The 17,214-nt window shown below is 44.4% G+C and overlaps 1 protein-coding gene across 3 annotated transcripts in view; it reads right to left on the bottom strand.

Moving 5' to 3' along the window:
- The window catches only part of DOCK4 (dedicator of cytokinesis 4), a 1,768,257-nt gene that overhangs the window by 321,593 nt on the left and 1,429,450 nt on the right, over positions 1-17,214 (bottom strand). For all 3 annotated transcript variants that reach the window (XM_085653188.1, XM_085653189.1, XM_085653190.1), the window contains one exon: positions 3,034-3,094. In XM_085653188.1, coding sequence (XP_085509314.1) covers positions 3,034-3,094 — 61 coding nt within the window. The remainder of the gene's footprint in view (positions 1-3,033; positions 3,095-17,214) is intronic.

The following is a 17,214-nucleotide window of genomic DNA, read 5'->3' as shown; positions in this document are numbered from 1 at the left end:
TTACATATAAAGCCACAAGCCCACATCTTCCCTGCCTTGAAGGCCCTACACATTGGTTACCGGTTGCCAGAAGATCCACATTCAAGCTGCATTGTATCACCCACAAAGCGATACATGGAACAGGACCGCTCTTCATCAGGAATAAAATCACCAAATACATTCAGCAAAGGAACCTCCGCTCTAGATTGGCACCTCACCTCAAAATCCCACCGTACAAGAAAAAAAACATAGGTGGGACATCCTTCTCTGTTCAAATAGACAAACTATGAACTCTTTACCCCCAAACATATGATCCACGAATAACTGCCTTATCTTCAGAAGACTACTCAAGAGTTGGCTCTTCCCCACATAACCACCATACTCAAACATAAATATAACCTGTGTATATAAGCATTAATTTGGACTATATGTGTGTACCTAGATATGTGTATTGCTTTGCATAAATGTGCATAGTAATTATGTTTATAAATATATAGGTATTCGTTAGTTCTGCTTAATAAATATATATATATATTACTTATGGTTATATTGGGGAACAACCTTTACAACGCAACTTTTACAACGCACTACCATTACAACGCATTTTTTACAACGCATAATCCATTACAACGCATGACATTACAACGCATGACACTACAACGCATTTTTAAAAACTACCTTTACAACGCATTCCATTACAACGCATACTACCATTACAACGCATACCATTACAACGCATAATATTACACTATACTATCCAACACTTACCCTACTGATGCACCCCCTGGAGTTAGAATAGTAATTTTTACCCCTAAACTATCCAACACTTACCCTACTGTTGCACCCCCTGGAGTTAGAATAGTAATTTTTACCCCTACACTATCCAACACTTACCCTACTGTTGCACCCCCTGGAGTTAGAATAGTAATTTTTACCCCTACACTATCCAACACTTACCCTACTGTTGCACCCCCTGGAGTTAGAATAGTAATTTTTACCCCTACACTATCCAACACTTACCCTACTGTTGCACCCCCTGGAGTTAGAATAGTAATTTTTACCCCTATACTATCCAACACTTACCCTACTGATGCACCCCCTGGAGTTAGAATAGTATTTTTTACGCCTATACTATCCAACACTTACCCTACTGATGCACCCCCTGGAGTTAGAATAGTAATTTTTACCCCTATACTATCCAACACTTACCCTACTGATGCACCCCCTGGAGTTAGAATAGTAATTTTTACCCCTATACTATCCAACACTTACCCTACTGATGCACCCCCTGGAGTTAGAATAGTAATTTTTACCCCTACACTATCCAACACTTACCCTACTGATGCACCCCCTGGAGTTAGAATAGTAATTTTTACCCCTACACTATCCAACACTTACCCTACTGTTGCACCCCCTGGAGTTAGAATAGTAATTTTTACCCCTACACTATCCAACACTTACCCTACTGTTGCACCCCCTGGAGTTAGAATAGTAATTTTTACCCCTACACTATCCAACACTTACCCTACTGTTGCACCCCCTGGAGTTAGAATAGTAATTTTTACCCCTACACTATCCAACACTTACCCTACTGTTGCACCCCCTGGAGTTAGATTAGTAATTTTTACCCCTATACTATCTAATACTTACCTTAAATGTAATTTAATATTATGCGTTGTAATGGTATGCGTTGTAAAGGTAGTATGCGTTGTAATGGTAATGCGTTGTAAAGGTATTTTTTAAAAATGCGTTGTAGTGTCCTGCGTTGTAATGTCATGCGTTGTAATGGATTATGCGTTGTAAAAAATGCGTTGTAAGTGCATGCGTTGTAAAAGTGTGCGTTGTAACGTCATACATCCGGTTATATTATTCTATGTTTAACATGTATATAGGTTACTGCATAAACAAGTACATCATTAGCATAACTATTTATCTACAATTGCTTCACTATTGAATCACACTTTATTTTAATAAAAACAAATAAATTAACTTAAAGTGCGGCAACACTGAAAGCCTGAGTTTATAGAATACAACTTAAACATACATATATTACTTCCTTATACATATATACCTTCTATGTACCTATGTATCTTTATATTTAATACTTTACTTTTAATTCAGCATTTCCAATGTACTACTCTATATCTCACCCTACACCTCTCTCAATATATCCTCTACCTCCACTCTATGACTCATCCCAAACCCCATTCTACTACTATGATCCACATAATACCCCTTTCTAAACCCTTCCCTCTGACTCTCCCCCCTCCACCTCCCCTTTACTCATCCCAAACCTCCTCCTACTGCTATGAGGTCTAGAAAAAAACACTTTCTAGGCCCTTCCATCTTCTATTCCTCCACTATCCTTTTCAATCCAACAGACTAAAATTTCCACCACCTAAATTAATTTCATATTTCCCTATACTAATTCCTCACTAATCCGGTTTGAGTTCCGAAGCAGCGTGCTACCCGCCAAAAAGTGCGTCGACATCTCATCAGGGGTAGCAAGCGTTATACAAAAACAAACCCTTAGCTCCTCTATCACTCCACTTATCTTTTTCAGTCCAAATAAAAAACTCTCATGTCCACTGCTCAAATTAGTTTCATATCTCTCTATACTAATTCACCACTAATCCTCTTTGGGTTCCAGAGTAGCATGCTACTCACTGAAAAAATGCTTTGATGCCTCGTCAGGAGTAGTAAGCGCTATATAAATGCAAATACAATTCTTAAAATCCTATAGAAGCATTCTGTTCGAGATATGAGGCTGTGGTAGCCTCTCCCACATAGCACCAACCTTTGCTCCAATCTGCTGGTTCAGGAATTCAAAACATTTTAGTTAATTTTTCAATCATACTATTGTCTTCTTGATTCCAATTGTCTATAATGTAACCTTATTATCTGGCCACTAAACTCCTGCACAAGGATTTCATCTAAAAGTCTATACCAAATAAACCAAATTATATGTTCAGGTGAAAATGTATTCTGTTCTAATTGATTTAAATTATAAAAATGAACAATGTGAATACAGGAGAAGAAAGAGAGTATACAAACCAGAAGGCTAACGGTGCAACCAATCTTTTTACCATCCACCTCTCCAACCTTCATGCAGTCCCTAAAAAGAAAAAGAAAATGTTTAAACAAGCCTCCCTGCCACTGTACTTTAGAACAAAGTGGACACACTGTGAAAACTTCAACTCAAGCTTGAAATAAGGAACATTAAGGAATATTTTTTTTTTAGTAACACAGGCATTCATTAGTTTGCTCTTTTTTCGACAAGATGCAAATTCCTTTTACCAGGGCAAAACAGATGCAGAATATTTACATATATTACAAGAAAAATAAAAGTATGACCAACAAAATTGGAATGATAGCGATGTGTTTTCAAACAAATGCTACAAAATTGAGAAACATCAGACAATAGCTATAACCCTGTACAGGAAACATCACCCCATCCAATATTGAAATTAAACTTTACATTCATGTCATTTCCAAAAATAAACTTTCTCAATTGTCAATTTAATACAGGTTATTGATAGATCGATGGGTAAATGGTATTTGAAAGAACAAGCTTTTTTCTGTAAGTTTACCTTCTCATACATACATGGGATGAGTATTATGGAAAAAAATCAAACTATTCAGATGCATTGTACTCCGATGCGGACGCAGTCCTAAATAGACCACTCCTAGAAACGCCTTTCTGGCGAGCATCCCAGCTGTGGCAGGACTAACACCTAACCCGCAACATCTAAGGAGAAGCTAGATCATTTCAACCTGGTGTCACTTGCCAAATGTAAAAGATGGGCAAGTTTCACTACGGTGTAGGATAGAGGCTTTGATTTCTTTTTAGGTCTCGCCTACACAGCATGCATGCTCTGCTTAGGAGGACCTTTAGCCGTCGTTCTGCTCTTTTTCATAGCACATACTCGTGCTTGTGACAGCATACACCTTGCGGGAGTGAGCAGGGGTGTGCCACAAGCACGAGTATGTGCTTCGAAAAAGAGCAGACTGATCTCCCCAGCGCGCGCACACCGCTCGCGGGCTCACCTCCTGCTCCCCCTCTCTCTCACAATTACTTTTGCGACGCTCTCCTCGGCCACGCCCCTCCTCCCTCCACTCAATTGCTGCTAGTCATACGCCAACGCGAGTATAAACAAACGCTTTAAACACATGCTCGACAGGCCTGTTCGGCTGTAGCTGCTAGACCTTTACCTAAAATTCCAGTGTCTTGCATAGTGATCGGAGGATCTTAAAAATATGTTGTAAATGATTTTATGCGTTCATGTTTCTTGCCTGCTTTTTTCCCTCTAGCACATTTAGAATGTGACACGTAAGCGTTGTTTCGGGTTGGTCTGCTGTGTACTGCTTTCTGCTGGACTTGGGTAGTTCTATTTTGACAGCGCCGTGCTTGTCTCCCCTCATTACTGTTTTATTTCCGTCTCCCTGCTACTGCCTCGAATGCCACAACTGCTGGCCGGAATGATGGCAGAGCCCGCTTTCCTCTCTGAGTACACTATCTTTGCCGTGGAGGATCCCAAGTAGCCTAAGCCACAGATTGGCAGCGTGGTGAGTCCAGCACCCCCGACCCGCCCTGCCCTCCCCGCAGCAATGCCTGTAGCTGTGGGACGACAGTAATTCTAGGCAAACTAGTACTGCTGCTTCTGGCTTCTAGTTTCACAAAGGTCTGCTGTGCAGCCCCCTCTTCGTGCCTCCCTTGACCTTTAACCCGTACTAAGATTAGCTCTGCTGTACCCGCGTATGCACTGACCTTTTAACAAAAATATTAACAACTGCCTACCTTTCATGAGCAGTCATTTCCTGCTCTATGACAAGATAGTCACGGACGCAGTCCTAAGCCTCGACAAAGACACAGTGCTTTCTACGACTGAGGTAAGTGTACAACGCCCGCTGCTGCGAGCTTTTCAGCGTGCAGTGAGTGTGCACTGCACCACGATCACAATGGGTGTGTTCAACTTGTCTCTCTGTTGAGTAGGTTCTCTCCTCACTTTTCTGTCGAGCTCTCTGCTTGTTGCCTAGTTTCTCCCTCCGCTCCTTTTCTCTCTCTGCGGCAGTGCTTAATTTCATGTTCTTCTTTCTCTTCCCTCTCTCGGGTACTACTTCCCTTCACTTCTCTCTGTTCACCTTTCGATCGGTCTTTCTTTTCGCTCGACTGTCTCTTGAGCTGCCCGCTCCCCCCTGTCCCCCGCACAGCCCCTCCACTCTCTTGCCACTCCATGCCACCTTTTCATTTCCTTTCTCCCTTGTTGTTTCTTTTCCCCATCCCTCGCTCCCTTGAATTACTCCGCCTCTTCCACTGTTTGCTGCCTCTCCCCCTCCCTCCTCCACAGTCACATCATGTTTCTTCACACACGTCCTACACTGTGTCTCATGTGACATCATGCACCCACACCCAGCAACAAGAGGACATGTTACACAGACTTTACACATCGACCCAACGCAGTGCAGGAAGGACGCTTACACCACCCACTAGCCCCAGTCAATTCACTCACTTAACACCATGCTGGGCACCCTGCAAGCCAGACATCCCAGATACCCCCTATGCACATCTGGAGTCCCCAGATCACACCCAGAAATACAAGCATTAGCATAGCCAATAGGTCTCGCCTTTGGGACCTTATAAGTATTTAGTTATGCAGCACAATATCCTTACTGCAACAACATGAACTGTTGCATGGCTAAACACTTATAAGGTCCCAAAGGCGAGACTTATTGGCTATGCCAATGCTTGTTTAACTTATCCTTTATTAATAGTTTAACTTAGTCGTTCAAGCAGAGAATCAACCATGGACATCACACAATAAAGCAGTGGTCTATAGTTTCTTTTGATAACGATGTGTTACACAACTAGAGAGAACACCAGGTTAAATATTTAGACAAGACACTCGGGTTTCCACAAAAGGAAGCATGGAAAGGCCAGGAATATGTGCAGATGGGACACAGAAATGCATGTCTTTTGACACAAGTTAATATATTCTGATAATAATTGCATGACTGAAGGATGTTACATTTTTGTTCTATGCCTAAGTGATAGTAGAAGATCGAGAACAGAGAAATTTCCAAGTCCAAGATTCCTCAAGCTCCGCAACCTATGCTTTAAAGTTTACAATACCCTGGCATCATTGCTAAGTCTGACCCTTTTTTACCTTTATGTGCGTCCAAAGTCAAACAGTACAGAGCCATGGGTTCGCACCTGCATCCTATTCAGATGACACACAACTTGTCATCTCATTGTCTACCAACAAGTACACCTCCCATTAGATAAATGCATGTCTTGAACATGTCACCAACTGGATGTCGGATAGCTGTTTAAAATTGAACAGAAATAAAACTAAGGTCCTGGTTGTAGGAAACTAGCCCACCCTTAGGAGAGAACTCACCTGGCTGGCCAACTTAGGGCCCCTCCATACTCCCGCCCCGCCCCGGCAGTAAAGAGCCTAGAGTTCTGGATAGACAAAAGACTGTCCATGGAAGTCAAGGCCAAGAAGTTAGCGGCTTGCTGCTTTGGATTTCTTTGCACGCTAAGAAAAATACTAAGGGCCAAATTACGAGTTTTTGGCGGAGCGGTGCAAACCCCGCTGCCACCGCTCCGCCAAAGCTCGCACCGCCCGCCTGCCAGATCACGACTTTTTCACAGTCATGGCGGTACCTCTTTTAAAGGCAGCGGTGCCATTATAAAAGGCACTGCAACGGGACCGCACTACAAAGTTCCTGCACGAAATAGACTCGCAAGTCCATGCGATGCAGGAACTTATGTGCATGCACACAGGGGGGCACATGTTATGCCCCCCTGTGTGCATCCACATATGTTTGAGGCACAGAGGGTCCTGTAGGGCCCTCTTTGTTTCATCTCTGCCACTCTTTTCATGGCGGTGGAACCACCATGAAAAGCCTGGCAGAGAGGAAACTCGTAATATGCTTTGCGGGACCGTGGCAGTCCCACCAAGCATATTGGGGCCTCTGACCGCTGCTCCTACGCCAGGAATGGAGGTTCCCTGGTGGAGCTGGAGGTTCCAGGGCAGCCCGACTTCCCGATTCGTAATCGGGCAGTTGGACCACCAGTGTGATGGTGGCTGGATCTGCCACCGCTGCGCCACCACAAGTCTGGCAATCCTTGGACCGCCAGACTCTTAATAGGGCCCTAAGTTGGCTCCCAGCACCTACACATAGGGTGGTAGATCAGGATCTAATTAATTCACATTTTGATTATGGTAATTCCCTTTACCTAGGCAGTCCCGAATACGTAACCAACCGGCTGCAAGTGGTACAGAATGCAGCAGCATGTATACTTTCCAACATCCCAAATTAACATCAGCGGTCCCCGCTCTGGCAACGCTTCATTGGCTACCAATCTGAAAGAGGAAACAATTTAAAACTCTCTGTCTGGTCCAAAAAAAGACACCCAGCTCATCCAACGTCTTGTAACCCGCTAAGCGCCGAAGTGTAACTTGCTCGGAACTTGATAGGAAGGCCAAAAACGACTTCTTGTCCCTAAGGTCAAGAAAGTAAGAGTTTAGGGAATTTCCTTAACATTTCTAGCCTCCAAAGTATGGAACGTGGTTCCTGTGCACACCAGGCTAGACAGCTCCAAAGTTAGCTTCAGGAAGCAACTCATAACCTATCTATTCTAGCATTCAACAGGCAACTAACACCAAGAGATGAGGTTTACCAGCACTGGCAGGCCCGTTGGGTAGACATGCTCTATATAAATCCCAAGAATAGAATATAAATCTCAAGAATAGAATAGTGTCATTTTTCTGTATAGTTACCCTAACAATAGGTGAATAGGAGGCAGCTGATCCAAGCTGAAAATAATAGGTCATGTGCACATGATTGCCAGTAAACCAAATCCCCTGCTAATCAACTTTCTGCATCATCTTCAAATACACCTATTCATATGACACCCAATCCACAATGTCCCTTTATCCAGCCATCATTAGCTGAAGATCCTACCTTAACCCTGACATTACAATTGTTCTCTTGTTCACTAGCAGTGCAAGTTATGCAAACCTCATACACATTTTGCTTTTCATCTTGAAGGTAGTAATGCCCAATATTTAGTTTGTGCTCCCCCGGCACTTAGGACTCTCCAGGACCTCCAGCAGGCAGCAGCCCTGCTGAGAAAGAAAAACTCAGAAGTCTCATTGAGTCTATCAATGTTGTCCTTTCTGGGTCTGCCCAGCACCCGGCATAGAATCACATCACTGGACAACAGGCTATGCACGTGTGCCAGGACCCCCATCGCATGTTGTTGTTGTCTGTTCACCGAAGGTGGCAGCGAGTTTGCAAAGTCTGCCGCCTGCCATGCCAGTGATTCAGGCCACTGGGCCGACTGCGGCAAAGTCAAGTGAAGCAAGTGCACCATGGCCTGACTGTTTTTTCTTACTAAACATCCACAGTGCCTGAGTGCCACTGCATTGACTAACTAACTGACTACCTGGTGGGGGCTGATGGCCAAGGCCAATGTCCCAAGGTCAGAAGGTAGTCCAGTACTGGACTTGTAATGCACGCCGGTGAGCACAGGCCAGTACCCACGTTGAGGGTGGCCTCCAGTACTGAAGCACCTCCCATCTCCTGCCTACTCTTAGTACTACTCCCACCGCTGTACTTCTACGCCAATTCGTAACTGCTAGGTCATACTGAGTGCCGGTCCTTGCACTCACTAGGGCACCCTTCCAGCAATGAAGCCTCTTGCAAGAGAAAAGACTGAGCAGTGGCAGCCACACTTGTAGCCTCTTATTTTTCCGTGCTCTACGTGTCCGGGTGCTTCTGCCCTAATGCTGCTGCGACCACATTCAGCCGCACAACGGCCCCTCTACTCTGCTCTTGCAATGTTTACCTTTTACTTCATCCAAAACAGCGTGGACTAGCTTCAGCTAACAGCAGGGATCCTGCACCATGTGCCCTCATTCCCACCCTTCCTTGTATTTGCATCCCTCTTACACCGATCCACACATAGCTGCCAAGTAGGTCATGTGTGACTGACTATTTACCCAGTCTTGGCTTTTTATCCAGCATCGGTTGGCCTGTTGTCTTTTTTGATACCTTTGAATGCGATGTTTTATAAAATGGACTGCCTGATGGTGTCATACTTGGCATGGGGACACTTGACAGCCATGCCCGCACTATTGTCACTTTTAACAGCGACAGCAGATCTTTACTATAGCAAATATTGATAAAAGTCCCCATAAAATGGTGGCAACAGGTCTTATTATTATCCAGTCAACTGCTACTTATTTAGCAGAGCTATTCCCTGGGACTTAGAGATCACACCAGGGCACTGCAGCAGATGCCTCAAAGAATGCACTAGTATAAGGATTTGCGAGCAAGTGGTCACACTTGCGTACCATAAACACGGCCAAATTAATCACTGCACGACCCTTAGGGGTTGAATAGGATCATCTGGGATGTTTTTATATGGAGCCTAAGTTCGTTTTAAGGTCTCGCCTGAGCCAGCGCTTTAGCGCTGCTCTGGCGAGAGCTTTAGAAAGCGGGATTTAGAAGTGCAAACTAGTGCTTTTCAGGCCGCCAACTACAGTGCATGTGCGCCGGGCGCGCGCACCATTTGTCAGCCTGCTGATCACTTTCGCGGCCGCTTTGATGTTCTCAGTGAGCCGCGCGGCCACTGAGAACATCAAAGCTGCCGCGAAAGTGATCACCATATGCCAGCCTTCCCTGTGTTGCTTTAGCACTCTCCGCCACCCCCCCCTTCCATATTACCGTATGGCTCACTTTCTCTTCCATGGCCGCGCGGCGTTAATTTCACGGCCGCGCGGCCAATGCTTGTTTCTTGAAGTTCCCATTGTTGAAATGGTGAGCCCCAAGACACTTGCAACTCGCTATGTTACTACCATGCCTTGAATTTTTGTTTCTCACCCTTCCCCAGCCTGCTACTTTGCGTAGCGCAGGCTTTCACAGAGTGAAAAACACTTCTCACCTCGGGCGCAAGATCATGGTGTGGAAATACTCTGCCTACTCTTCCCCTTGGCAATGTGTGCTCTGTCGCCTGCAAGGTTCTAACCGATGTTAATAGCCCAAGCACCTTTTGCCACTGCACTTACCCTTAAACCCTCCTGCACGAGCTCACCAGGCCCACCTGCAGCCCTCACTGCTGCCACGCGGGCTATGCCCTCTCCCTTCGGTGTATCAAAGCACATAAAGGCAGCTACCGAAAACCACAACAAGCATTGGCAAAGCCAATCAGTCATGCTTATAAAAGCAATGGACACCTATTGACTTTGCTAACGCATTTGTCAATGCTGTTCCACATCTGCGAAAAAAAATAATAATGTTTGCCAATGCCGAACATTGGCAAAAAAAAAGTGCAATGACGTACAAGCACTTGCATGATCAGGCATGCACTGCACATGTATAGGTCAGCACAGTACGGCTGCCCGGCATGATGTCTGAAAACGTATATCTGACCACACATACATGCATATGGCAGGGTGTAGTCATTGTTTTTTTATTTACCATTCAAAGATGTCAGAAGCCTATTTTGGAGCAGTAAATAACAAGCATTTGCAATGCAATAGGTCTCGCATTTACACAAGTTTACGCTATTTGCATTGTAAATGACAATGCCTTTTAAAATAAAAGGCATTGTTATTTGCAATGTCATTAGCTCAAACTCGCGTAAACGCGAGACCTATTGCATTGCAAATGCTTGTTTGGTTGTTGCAGGCGTCTCCAGTTTTGGCTGTGAATTGATTTGTTCAAGATCAAACATTGACGGTCTCGTGGTGATCTGGGATTAGAATCCACATTCCATATCTGTAACTCCTTGGGGTCAGCTGGCCTATGAAAATCCAAAATAAAGGTCAAATGAAGCGCTATCTGTTTCAAATATAATGCCTTGAGATGTGTGTTTAATTCATCCAATATTTATAAGGCGTCATAGGTTTGCCTTTTCTTTAGGTGACCTTTATACCCTGAAAGGTGCACCGTTTTGAGGTTATCGAAATGGAAACAACACATTAATTTCCTGACCCAAATATCACACATTTTCGTTTTCTACTCATCAGTGAATAAAATAGTGGTACCTGTGAGGGATTCACTACTATGCTTTTCTGTTATCCCTACGTTGGTTCTTCACTCATAAGTGTCGCATTTTCCAATTTGTGATACATTTAAATTTTGATATGTATTCTATTAAAAATCCTTGGTTTTAAAACATCCTTGGTTTTCACACATCAGTGGTTGTCCCACCCCAGCACTTGTCTCACTCACCAAACAGACGATAAAAGCAGTAGAAAATGTAAAGCTCATGGATTTAAAAAAAATATAATTGAAACTATTCTGCCGAATGCTCTATTGACCCTATTGTTTTAAATATTTCAGGGGGAACCCCCTGAACCCTGCATCAGTGGTGGAAACAGATAACACCTGTCGTGGAAGGAGGCAGTGGCCTTGGAAGACAGATGTGAGGTACCTGCACTTATCGTTTCACTTATTTATCACAGGCAGTCCCCAGCAAGTATGACTTAGATGTGTGCTGGGCCAGAGCTCTCATATACTTGGGATACTGTTCCCATGTTGACTGTCAAAACTTGAGAAATAAGCATGGTTTATAAATGGAGAAAGGCTCCAGGGCATTGCATTTGAGGCACATGCTGGTGTTGCTCAGGTAAGCTTTGTGTAGTATATCTAGGCGCACTTTGCAATACCTAAATTACATCATATCAGAACTGGCACTGCTTGATGTTCACTACAGACAAACTCCCTCACTTAACGGTAAAGTTTTCTTTTTCTGTAGGTCGCTTCTATAATACAACAAAGTTCTTCACAGTTGAGTATAACAATGGGGATAGCGTGCCGAGCATAGGTGGTAGGAATTGTAGGCCAAGTGTCTTCTGTAACTTTTAGGACTTTAGTATAGTGTGTGACCTGTCTTTGCGCAATGTTAAAGGCAGTCTGAGTTTCAATGAAGAATATGAAGGAACTGTCTATGAGCAGGCCACCCATGTCCCCTCAGCGTCCTAGTTTCCAACATTACCTATCCATGTACTTTGCTGTCTTCTGAAAATTCACCAATCCCTACATGGGGGCCAGCAGGCCAATGACTGTCATATGCCGCCACAGTTAACTTGTTTGCTTCAGTCTGAGTATGGCTAGGCTAATAGATCTTCCTGTCAGGCAACTGTAGGCCACCCACATTGCGTGGGAGTTTCAGTGTGGCTATTTTCATCCTGTTCTTCTTCCCACCACATTTAATACACTATTTCGTTACAGGCACTCGGACATTTCAGAAGAAGGTGAAGGTGAGGGGCTCCCTTTCACTGGTGCTAGTCGCGCAAAAGACAAAAGATTTGTCACCATTTCAGCAGGCTGGCAACTTTAGTCGCCAGATTAAGATCATACCTTTTCTGTCCTGCTGCTGGACTTGTACACCTAGAGACCAAAAACCCACCATCTCCTACCCAAGTGGTAAAACAGAGAAAGGTTTGTCCTCAACTGAGAACGTAGAGTGCAGTTTGAACAATATTGACTTGTCCTGTTTGACCTTTGGCACTCACTCACAGTTTCTGAACAGATCTAGTATAAAGAGTAGGCTGTCCACTCTGACACATACAAGAATGCCATCAGCAAAGGCTGACTGTGCCTTATGATGCCCACTCTTACAGCCCTGCCCATTGGAGAGTGATATAATGTGCATGGTAGCTGATCTATTGCTGGGATGAAAAGCAGTGCGGACAGCAGGCAACCCTGGCAGTTGCCGCTCTCTAGAGTCCAAGTCTCATATGCTCTTGTGTTGGTTTTCATACATATCAGTGATTGTGTGTACAATACTCTCAAATCCAATATATCCAAGACCTAAAGTCATGTATTATATACCTTTAAACAGCCAATGCTAAAGTATTCTCTGTAATCGGGGTACCCAATCGCAGCTCCTATGCGCTCTCTTTATGTCTCTATGGGCTCCTTACGAGCCAGGTATATTTTAAAAGCTGGGCAAAACTGCACAGCCAGTCTGTCTTCTCAGGGCGATTACCCTATTGAGACCCCTCATGGCTGCAACCAATTCTTTTTTTACTCAAAACCGTCACCGATAATCAATGCAACATTATCCATGTCATCTTGATAGATGTGACTCTATTGCATGCGAAAGTAATTGAAGGGACAGAAACTATCCCATTGATTTCTTCCAAAGTGTGTACATCATTTTAGCTTTATTATTCATATATAATGTCATGTTCTTGGGGGCACGCCTTCTTTAGTATCCATGCGATCAACTTTCCTATTGTGTTGCCATTTCTATTTCTAAGATTTGCGGTACAATTATTAGCATAAGCTTCAATTCCTCCCGGACAAGTCGACCCTAGATGGGTCTATGGTTCCACAGTCCTTTCTCTAAATGTGCCATCTCCTCACAGATCGCAATAATTCTTTCTAATGCTCTCCCTCTATCGCTGTTGTGTCAAGTGCATAGCCTTAATGAAAACTTTCAAGCCAGTCCACCCTGTCCCTCTCATGAAGACTTACCCTCATTCAGATCAAAATACCACTTAAGGTCCTTGTCCAGATCTGAACATCGCATCTTTAAACGTCTTTGGATGAGGACTTCACATTCATTCCCTAAAGAGTTTCGTGCCACAGTCATACTAAGTGGTAATGGTGAGGGGTCTGACAGTACATTACTCTGCTCCTATGTATCTGAATTATATTATATATAGGTCCAGTGAGAGTGAGGTTCTCCAGTCAATCCATGCACTGTGGAATAAAAGGAGTATCTTTCCGACCTGTGTGTCCAAACGTCCTATAGCCACAAGGTATAAATAGCCCTATTCTTGGTGTTAGACATATGTAGGTTATTGATTGTGCAGTAAATTACACAGCTGAATTCTCCAGCCCATATAAATGCTTTTGCATGCGAAGCCTTCAGTTCACCCAGGCTGGAGGGAAAGGATATATCATCAATATTAGGGACATATATTTGACAGATAAACATTAATTCCATTAGGAGAAGCAATCATCTATATATATCTGCCCTTTGGGAATGTTTTACGGTCCGATAGTGACAGTGAGGTCTCCTGTAACTCCTACTCCCTCTGCAGAAGTACGTATACTATAATTAATAAAAAATACACAATTTATAGAGACATGTACACATTTCTACTTTATCAGGGCTGTTTTATGCAGAAACAAAATGTGGTTACTATGTGTTGGAAGTCGCCCTTTCTAGCGTATTTTCCCTTGACTTTTTGCTTGTGTCCCTCCCGGCTTTCCGCTGATCTATGTGCTAGCCTTTGGACTTTGAGGGCTTTTGACACTGCCATTCAGTGCCAAAGTGAAGTGCTTGTCATATACATGCTGGTGATTAGTGTATACATGATTGACTAAGTGAGTTAGCTGTAAGTCGCTTGTCAAAGGGTAGGACATATACCTAGAGCATGCAACTCAAATGCTCCACCATGGGCCTGCAGCACTGGTTGTTGCACACACAGAAGTAGCCCTTCAAAAGTGCCAAATGTTTGCCCTGACAGGGCCTGTGTGGGCAAGTTACTGTTACTCTGTTTGGCATTACCTCTCGCCATATCGGAGTACTCCCTGGGGCTAGGGTGCGGTGACAGGAAGAGGTAGGGCACATGCACGTGAGCGCTACATGCACTGGTGCTGAATGGCACGGGACGGTGTTCACTATGGTAGGGCCTGATTCTCGCATTGGATTGGCATGGGTGATCTGTGGAAAGGTTATTGAGCTGTATTTACTACGGGCAGAAGAGTGGCAGTATAGTGTTCGATACTGATGAGTTAGTAATGGCAATTCATCTACGGTGGTGTGAGTGGATTCAACATTACTATGGTGGAAATACCACTTTGGGAAGGTGAGCACTTCTGTGCTCATGGCACTGTGTGCCTGTCCACCTGTCTACAATCTATATCTGGGTGCTGGGGGGACAGCTACATTTGTGCATTCCTGATAAGAAAGCCATAAACTAGGTGCTCGGGTAAACTGCAGAATTCTGACTCTGATGGGCCTTCCTGGTATGGTTACGAGGGGGTGGAATTGGCAAGGGGGAGGGCCGTCATCTCACTAAAGATATTGATCAAGCCTCTAGGGTAGGATGGCGCACAGGACACATTTTTGAGAGGGCCCATGCATTTAAAAGGCGGCCTTCTGAACTTACCTCGTCTTCAAAGGCCATTGCAGATATAACTACAGGGGTTCTGACCTCAGGGAGTTAGAGACGCACTGGGGATTGCAACCATACTACACTGGTTTGACGCTGGGACATCGACATGAAGAACGATTGTGGCAGGAGGAACTTGATTAACCACAGTCTTGTTATGCTATGGAAAAGGTACTATCACTTTGTGGATTTTGCCTGGATTTTGCTGGCCTGCAGCTAATTGCCAACTGTCATAGCCCGGGTCCATAATCACTCTCCACAGGCCAGTTGGTTGGCCTCTTGTCCATGAGTTTCCAGGGACAGAGAGGATCTCCCGTTTTCCACGAGATCATAACGACCCCACAGGGTGAGGCGGAAATGGGTGGAAGTGATCATGGGTTGGGACAAGGACCGTCCTGAAGTGTACAGTAATCACAGTGTGCCGAGGCATGTGCTCGTAACGATCAGCCGCTCACCTGAGGGTGCAGTAGTGTGAGGAGTTCGAAGAGTGCAGGTAAAGTCTGCTCAGTTCGAGGGACCCAAGCTTACAACTGGAAACATGTGCTAGCTCGCACTCTGTAGTGAGGGGTGTCAGGGGAAGTTTGCCTAGTCTGCGGGTTCCAAGCTGGCAGCCTAGACTGTCTTCGACCTCCAGATCGGGAGGAAGACAGTGCCTGACATCAAGGCTTCAGCCCGAGGTTGCTGGCTTCCTCTCCCCGGACCCGGACCGTAAGGAACTCTATTGTGACAATACCGTGAGTGGACCCGAGGGGTCTCATTGTGCCTTGTGTGCACCCACCGCTGGCTGCTTGGAGCAACTGCAGCTCGCATCTCTGCCAGAGGGGAAACAGTTCTCCAAATTGGAAGCATGTCAGTTTCCGATGTCACTGTCTTATCTATTGGAGGTGCCGCTGGGTGACTGAGGACCTAATCTGGATGGGCGAGAACACGTAACTGTTTTCTTCTGCTTTAGGTGATCCTGTCAATCTAATCAAAATATCGCCAGCAGGTGCAACGTGTGACGTTGGCTTGTGTAGGCAGGGTCACAAGGTGAAGTCAGAGCCTGTGATTTCTTCACCATTACAACAGTACGGGGTACGCAGTATTGGGAGCATGTGGTGTCTGCTAATGTGTTAGCCGGAAAGTGAAATACCTCTGAACAGCCTGTATGTATGTTTCTGTCACTTTTGAAGTGGGAGGGATTGCTTGGATCATGAACATCTCGGGGAAGAATGCACTTGGGTTTTTGTTGCTTACGAGGCTGAGGGGATAGCAGAGCAATTGAATACCTATGACTAGTTCATGTATGTTTATGCAATTCGGCTGCTATTCGAAGACTTTGACAACTGCATATAACTGTAAAGTATATATCCAAGGTGCATGTTGTTTTGATTTCAATGTGTATGTAATACAAAGACCAGTGTTTTATATACATGGTGTGGAGTCCTTTTGTAGAGCACACAATGAGTTGCGAGGGTGGGGGCTGTGCCAATATTTTACACTTTGACCCTGAGGATAAGCCTGACTGCTCTGTGCCAAGCTACCCAAGGGTGAGCACAGGTTATCAGACAGGTGTATCATACTCATCCTATCCAGGAAGGTTGATTCTGCCTGGCTTTGATGCATCCCCACCAGCCAGAAACCTCTGGCTGTGTGCAAGATGTGTACATTAAAAATTAACCAGGGACAAAGGTGTAGTAAGCCACCCTTGATACCAGCTTAAGTAGGGGTGCTACTGAAGCAGATTCCATTGTGTTATAGCTCTTCTAATTTCTGGCTCGCAGGTCATCGCAATCAGAAGGGAAAGCTAATAAATTCTGCAAGAATAAACTATTATATCACAGCTGTGAGGTAAGGACTAAAAGCGACCTAAAACGGTAACAGAGAGAAATAAATAAGTATTACAATTGCAAAGAAAAAATAAGTTACAGGAAGATTGAGTGAGATAGCACTAAGAAAATAAAGTAAAGTGGAAAAAAAAATTAAAGATGGCAGAAAAAAGCGTAAAAGAAGAAAAAGGAAGGAAGAAAAGAAAGAATAGAGGGTGGAAAGAAGAAAAGGAAAACAAAAAAAAAAGAAACATTCAAGGAGAGAAAGAAGGAAAGCC

The sequence above is a fragment of the Triturus cristatus genome, chromosome 4_1 (genome assembly GCF_964204655.1).
Source record: "Triturus cristatus chromosome 4_1, aTriCri1.1, whole genome shotgun sequence".
In the NCBI taxonomy this organism is placed as follows: Eukaryota; Metazoa; Chordata; class Amphibia; order Caudata; family Salamandridae; genus Triturus; species Triturus cristatus.
The sequence above is the reverse complement of the archived record's forward strand: the minus strand, read 5'-3'. Positions and strand labels throughout refer to the sequence as shown.